Source organism: Mauremys mutica, chromosome 1, assembly GCF_020497125.1.
Source record: "Mauremys mutica isolate MM-2020 ecotype Southern chromosome 1, ASM2049712v1, whole genome shotgun sequence".
NCBI classification, from domain to species: Eukaryota; Metazoa; Chordata; order Testudines; family Geoemydidae; genus Mauremys; species Mauremys mutica.
In genome coordinates this window covers 175607936-175615930 of record NC_059072.1, presented here as the reverse complement: position 1 = coordinate 175615930, position 7995 = coordinate 175607936, and the positions used below count along the sequence as shown (strand labels likewise).

General features: G+C 37.0%; 1 protein-coding gene across 1 annotated transcript in view; it reads right to left on the bottom strand.

Moving 5' to 3' along the window:
* Positions 1-2895: 2895 nt before the first annotated feature.
* Positions 2896-7995, bottom strand: part of LOC123361802 (ephrin type-A receptor 6-like) — a 328870-nt gene continuing 323770 nt past the window's right edge. Inside the window, exon 4 of the mRNA XM_045001950.1 lies at positions 2896-2980. Within this exon, the coding sequence (XP_044857885.1) occupies positions 2913-2980 (68 nt within the window). The 3' untranslated portion in view covers positions 2896-2912. The remainder of the gene's footprint in view (positions 2981-7995) is intronic.

Genomic DNA, 7995 nt, shown 5'->3' with positions numbered 1-7995 from the left:
ACAATGACTCTTTCTTGAGGGTAACAGTTAATTTAAAACCCATAATTTTATATGTATAGTTGGAGTTATTTTTTACAGTGTGCAATACTTTGCACTTACCAACACTGATTGACTAGATTTGAGTCAACTGGTTTGGATAAAAGAAGAAAAAACTCAAATCTAAGCCTGTCTCTCAAATTAAACATGAATTGATCTTTAATTTTGAGGTTTGAAAAATTAAATTAAAAGGATTTCACATGCTTTTAGATTATTTACTTTGCATAAAAACTGTAAAAAAGGGGCATAGAATTTCCAGTCCATAGAAATCCTGTACCTTTTCCAATCCTAATATTCAGTGTTTTTGATCCTTCCTTAGAAAAATAAACAAACTGATTTTTCAGGTACATATTTTGCACTTGGATAACTTGAAAACTGGATTACTTTTAAAAAATTAATTTTAGTGTGGACTGAGTCTTTAAGGAGGACTAATGATTTTTACATGTAGGAAAATATTGGCTGTCAAATACATTTAAGGACATGAATAACTTCTAAAAACGATTATATTTCAGTAAATATGTGATTATACATTAATTAATTGAGAAGCTGGGGCAATGCATGTCCAATATTATGTTCCAATTTAAAATCTATTACTGAGGCACAATGCTAATTATGTAGTACAGCATTAAGGTAATTTGGCCACTGCATTGCAGTAAAACCTATGCTGGAATTCTTATGGGACCTATGGGTGCCTAGAGAGTATTTAGCTGTGTAAAGGATTGGTCTGTGGCAAAATAAAAGGAAAATGGCTGGGAAAAATAGCACAGCACTTCATTTCTTAAAGTTATTGTATCCATATTTGGCTTTAAAATGATGTAGTCCTTCAAAATATGAATTTTGGGGTAATTAGTTCATCTGAAACTCCTCTAAGTTAACAGTATACATGCTTTTAAGTAAGGGTCAGATCCTGGATTCTCTTTGCATGTGCAACTCCCAATGACTTCAGTGGGACTTCTGATGCGAGTAAAGGAAGCAAGATTTGGCATGGATTTTGGAGACTAGTTAATAATTTTATTAAGCAACTAAGATCATCAGATATAATGACAAATCAAAGCAGCAAAATGAACTTTAAACTGGCACAGATAGAGCACACATATGTTGAGTCTTACATCATCCTTCCCTTAGGTGTCCTACTTGGATTAGTTTGTCAATGAACTGGCATTTTTTCACATACCAAGACAGTTTCCTTTTCTTTCCTTTCCTCTCCTCTCTATCTCAATTTTTTTTTTAAATTGATGTTGTCTTAGGTATTTGGAAGTGAAAATAAACCTTTGACTTTTTGTAAGTTAAGCTGCTGACAAGTTAATGTCATGTTCATCTAATGCAAGTCATTCATCATAAGAACCATTGAATATTCTTCTGCACTCACCAAGCAGCTTGCCTAAAGCAAGGTCATATTAAGCCATTATATCACAGAATCACTGTGCATGAACATGTTAGCTATGTGGTGTGTCACTTTATGTTTATAGAAGCATTACTCCAAGTTTGATGTAAATTTTATGACCCAGAAGGTTATATCATTTAGACAGTTTGTCAAATCTCGTCAACCACATCAATCAAACTATAGTTTTTGACAGAAGAAAGCAATATATACATATAGTTGGAAGACTTTCTGACCCCCATCCCTCAAAAGGATGAGCATCCAAGCTGGTTAAGCTATAGAATGAGCTATATATGAAATCCTATATATGATTTTTATTATGTCATTTTTCATGGTTAAGCCATATTTGAAGGGTACCTTCAAGTAGCCATCCTCCAAAATAATGTTACATGACAATTCTGAACCATTACTTCCCTGTCTATACACAACCCTATTGGCAGTGACAGATGAATAATTTCTGTCACCCTATGACAAGATTAAAATGCTGCTTTCCCTGAATGCTTCTTCTAGGGCAGGAAGTTACAACAACAACAAAACTTGCACAAAACCTTTGTAGTCTGTATCTAGGGCTAGGGCACTAGTGCCAAATCTGGCAAATGGCCAAATGTCAGATATCTGCAATACTGAATTGGAGACACTGTTCAACTGAAGAGAAAACCATCCCCTGGGCCATGGTAAAAAAACTGAGTCAAATCTAGAAGAAAATGGAAAAATATTATGAAAGAGATCATCTGTATAATATCCTTTCCCCCTTTCTCTTGATCACTAGATGTTTCCCAGGCCTATGCTCATTTGGTGCATAGGTTTGTGTATCTTTGATAGATGGGAGGGTGACTTAGGCCCAAGTCCTGCAAACTTTTACATACACACTTAACTTTAAGTGTGAGAGTAGTTCTAACAACATTAAGCACATGCATTAGTATTTAGAAGATGTGGCCTTAGCACATAAGATATCAATGAAATATAAAGGGTTACTATTTTAGTGTAAATTTTCTGTTAAACCATGAAACTATCTAAACATTTGTAAGATAAAGAAAGGCTTGAAGGATGACAAGTATACACACAAACAGTATTTACCCAGCCACTCTTTCACAGTGAACTTTTGATATATTTTTCAGGAGTGCACAGCGAACTGCCTTAAAGAGCTGAGTAGTTGATGCTAAATAAAATTAATAGTATGTGGTAGAATTTTAGACATGACATAAAAGAAACAACTGCTGTAAAGAATGGAGATAGAAGATGATCTTTTGAGGGAAAGGAAAAAATATGTTTTGATAATTTTGCCCCTCAGCTGAGTGGACATTATTTTGGGGGCCTTACAACATGTTAGTTTCTGTTACTAGGGATAAATTTATGTCATATCCTCGGTCTGGTGTAATTTGTTTATTTACAAGATGTGCATATTCTTATCTACACTATGTGCCAACTCGTACACCAAGAGACCCCAGCTGTGCAGTCAAATCAGCAGCCTCTAGTTCCTCTGCTGTCACCAGGGCTAGCTACCCTGATAAGTCTTCCACTGAACCTTCCCTTCCTGGTGAGCTATCACCTTCCAGTCAGGACCTGGAAAAGCAGTAGCAGATTCACACTGTCATATGCTTAATACTGCTCAGCAGCTTCATTATAATATATATTAATATTTAGTATATTTGGATTTTACTATTTATGGTAGTTCAATTAACCACTGCCATTTGCCTTTCTGCATGCAAAGTTGAATGGTTTAACAAACATCAACAGATGTAATTAATTCCAAAGTTTTAATATTAGCAATTTTTCCAGTGATCTGTTTTGTATTTCAGTATGTATTATGCAAGATAGTGTGAAATTTAATGCAGCAAGATATTACATCCAGGGGATTAGTACTATGACTTTGCCTCTCTCTTCATTGTCAAAGCTTATTATACACTGATGTTATTTGTGACTAGAAATGATGGGGGGGAGGTAGAGCAGAGAAGGGATTCTATAGGTGCTGATAGCCATGGAAAAAATGTTTGTGCTGGGATGCTTCATTTTGCACAGGGAATTTTAAATATACACGCTATGAAGTTGTGGCTTCTCAGATGTCCTAGCATAACCTACATATAATATGGTTTGAACAGATATCACTAAGCCTTGATCCACTGTCAGCATTTTGCTTTTTTACTGCCAAATTCATGTGCCCTTTTTTTTTCTCATTTCCACCAGCCTATTTGAGGACAATAGAGGGTTTGATTACTGATATGCCAAATGTTATTAGAATGAGGTGCATCATTAAATTAGCTTTGTGTGTTCTTCACCTTTTTTTCTTTTTTAATTTTGTTTAAGATAGTGTGCCTCAGCATACTGAGACTTTTTTATTTTTATAACTACATTATTATAAGTTATTTATCCTACGAAGATAAGAGTCTGACTGGAGTACATGACCGTACTTTTAGTTCTCTGCTCACTTGCTGATACTTAGATAGTGTTTCTAATTATCCTCAGTTTGGGTGTTGGAGGAAGGGTAGGCTAAGATGCAAAAAATGTGCGCGCACATACATCCATGCAAGTATTGGTAAATCCCTACATACACACACACACACACACTCCACTACATATATAACTTGTTGGCTGGATATAGAATTTGATCTTTGGCATTTATAAACATAGCAACTCTTTGGAATTTGTTCATCAAATTATCATATGTGTCTGCACCAGTTTGCTACTGGTGTAAAAATTGTCAGTAGCTATATACTGCTTTGTATTCAACAATTAAAATAATCCATATTGTTATAAAAAATACAAGTCTGTGCTCTGGATCTGATCTACTACCACTGGGACAAATGAATTCTTGGTGTAAATCCATTAACTTTGACAACAAAGGAATTTGGCACATGGTCAACAAAGATATTTACCCTCATTGACAAATGCTGCCTTCACACAATTAAAGTTTTATACAAAACCTGGCATGCCTTCATTTGGCAAAAAATGACTATAAGTGATAATACTGTGGAACGTTATAAACTCAACAGATAGAAAACTCTCTGTACAACAAAACATTCCTCATGGGATTAATTCATGGATTCTAGTAGAAGATGGATCCTTTGTCTTTAATGAAACCATCCCTTCCTGTCTTACAGCTTAGGGGAGCCCTTAAATTACAAAAGCAGCAAAGAATCCTGTGGCACCTTATAGACTAACAGACGTTTTGCAGCATGAGCTTTCGTGGGTGAATACCCACTTCTTCGGATGCAAGTCTTGCATCCGAAGAAGCGGGTATTCACCCACGAAAGCTCATGCTGCAAAACGTCTGTTAGTCTATAAGGTGCCACAGGATTCTTTGCTGCTTTTACAGATCCAGACTAACACGGCTACCCCTCTGATACTTAAATTAGAAGTAAATATTGTAACTGTGGCAATAAATCTGTCAAATTCCAGAGTTTTTGGTGTTGTCTCCTACTTAAAGGAACCCCTCCCTGATGGAAGCATGTGGGATTCTCCTGATGGCACAAGTTTTTGATCACAGAATCAGCTATGTATCCATCAAAGCCAGGGCCGCCCAGAGGGGGGGGCAAGTGGGGAAATTTACCCCGGGCCCCGGGCCAAGCAGGGGCCCCCACGAGAGTTTTTCGGGGCCCCTGGAGCGGGGTCCTTCACTCGCTCCAGGGGCCCCAGAAAACTCTCGCGGGGCCCGGGCCCCCGGAGCTTCTTCGCTCCTGGTCTTCGCTGGCGGGGGATCCTTCCTCTACGGGATAGAAGGACCCCCCCGTGCCGACTTACAGCCGAAGCGGGGCCCCCCGCCGCCGAAGACCCCGGGCCCCTGGAATCCTCTGGGCAGCCCTGATCAAAGCTGCTTTAAATGAGATCATGAGCTCTGATCTGGGCTTAAGAGTAACACTAGCATTATTTTGTTCTCTCTGTGCAAACTCAATCTCATAGTAAAAAAGAACTGTAAATGTTTAAATGGACAGAAATGTTTCATGTGAAAAGTCTGTGGCCCCTGGTTCAAAATGGTACATATATTGTTAGAGAGGCCCAAACTGGAACCTCAGATCCAAAAGTTCTCAATTTTTGGGAAAGTTCAGATTCAGGTCCAAGTTCATGGCCTGAGCTTATCTCTATAATGAGCCTGATCTGGAACCCATGATTGGAGCGCTCCCAAATTATGGGAAAGTTTAGATCCAAATCTGAACTTTGCAGATCAGGCTCTATTTCATTACATGACTTGACTCTATTTATTTTACATTATTTGTAATAAAATGTTTATCCACTTATTCATTTCATTTTTTCATTCATGGTTTCCAAAAGCTGCTTCCCTCCTTTACAAAGGTGGGATATAATACAGTTTAACAAGCAAAACCCCTTCACTAATTACAGGAATTACCATAGATAAGTTTCATTTGCAGTTTTTAACATTTTCATGCTACTACTGTTTTGCTCTCACTTATTTTGGGCCTTATCTTGTTCCCATTGAAGGCAGTTGAAGTTTTGCCATTGATGTCAATAGAAACAAGAAACTGACTTTATTTGTGTGTATATTTCCTTCAATTCCCTTCAAAATATCTTCCCCATCTACTCTTTTTGAGAGCATTTTAGGTATTTTCCTGCAATCATTTTAATCCTTTTTCTCTAAAGTCCTTGAAAGCTTAAATAATGTTATTTCATTCATTTGTGCTTCATAATTGTCCCTCCTCCCTTTTCCTGCTATCCTTTCTTCAACTACTCTTTGCAGCAATTTCCCACATCTCTCATTTCTCAGGACAGTATGTTAAAGAGGCTACAAAGAGAAAGGAAAACTTAAATATGTTTCCAACGTATGTCCACTTCATTTTTCTGTTCTCAAGCAAAGCTATGTGAAGAGTTAAGATAGATTTTGGTGTTTGGAATCTATTTAAACAAGTTCATACAAAACTAGACTTAATCAACTTGTTTTACAACTTCCTTTTGTTACCCCTCCCCCTCTTTTTTGCCTTTCCCACTTAACCTTGTACCCCTCTCTCACGACCTTCCCTCACGAGCAAACATTACAAAGAATGTCGATAAAGCCAATATATTTTCTCGGAAATAAACCATCTGAGTACAGGAAATTATACTGATAACTTTAATTCTGTGCAGGCCGGGATCAGGAACTTTGGCAAAGCATGTTATTTCAGAGGAGCTGACCTCTGTCTGGAGTTGTCTCCACGAAGTGCCATATCTTCAGGCTGACCTTCATTTATTTCCTTGTTAATGAGGTGGTTTAGTTGGGTTTAATTCAACTGTCATTATTCATAAGTACCTCTACTAACCACAGTGCTGAATTGCTGGCAATTTTTTTTCATTTACTAGTCAAAACAGAAACAAATATGGATCAGATTCTGCAGCCTATAGAAGTTCTACATGCAAAACTGCTCTAAGAATTAGGCCAAGAAAAGCATGCTTAAAATGCATGTTTTTGTTGAATAGTAAATTTCTTCACAATTTTCTGCTTGAGCTCCTGTCGTAGATCACAGATTCAAGTTCAAATGATTCTTGAGAGATGGTATACACTCACTGCTTTGTAAAAATATTGGGAGTTTTCTTCTATGGGCTTTCGTGATTTACAACAATGGTAGAACTATCAATAGGATGTAAAGTTTTGAGAACATCTACAACTAAAATTACATGCAAATTAAAGCCTGGTGGATAGCAAATATTTTATATAATTTTCTTTATATATATATATTGCCATCTTCAAAGTATTCTTCATATGCCTACAAACAATCAACTTTGATTCATAAAATAAATGCAGTTGGTATATAAAAATAATACTATAAAATTTAAACTGTTTATTTTACAGATATCATGGTGATCTGTGCTATACACCTCAGAATTTATAACAATCTATTGCCAGCAACTGTCAACCAAACTAACCCATCCCTCTCTTACAAGCCAGATCCACTGACATAATTCCCAGCACACACTGGACAAAGAAAGATATAGATAAACCACATCCTATAAAAGATACTAAATTTGGACTTTAGCTGATAGCAAAATTCCAGAACCAAGGGCACGCTCCAGGGAATGAATAATGTACTCTGGAGGTAGAAAAATCTCATTGGGTCATCTAACTTTATTTTCTTATTAGTGCAAGATTGTTCCCTACTGGACATTTAATTAGTGTTTTGTTCAGTCCAGTATTAAACGTGCTAATTGATTAGGCCTCCACCACTTCTCTTGAGAGAGTATTACACTGGCTAATAGATTTGTCAGGAAAATTTCCATGATATTTAGCTTAAAATTTCCTCTTTCTTAATTTCATCCTATTACTCCTACTTATACCTTCCATCCAATAAATAATTTATCTCCATTCTGATTGTTTACAGCCTTCAAGTATTTGTGAATGTTTATGTCCCAACCATTTACTCTATGTCCTTTTCTCCTCCCTATCCCCAGTTTCCTGCTATATCACCCTCAAGTTAACTGCACCTGTTCACCCTTCACCCTCCAAAATACCTTTGGAAACCCTCTTGTAGAGGAGGCCTAGCCTTTATCACCCTTTCCTTTAAATCAATTTCAAGGGAGAGTGTAAGGGGGCATCAGGCCCATACCTCTTTCTACCATGGTCTGGAGCCTACTGCTATCCAGCCCTCCAAATCCCT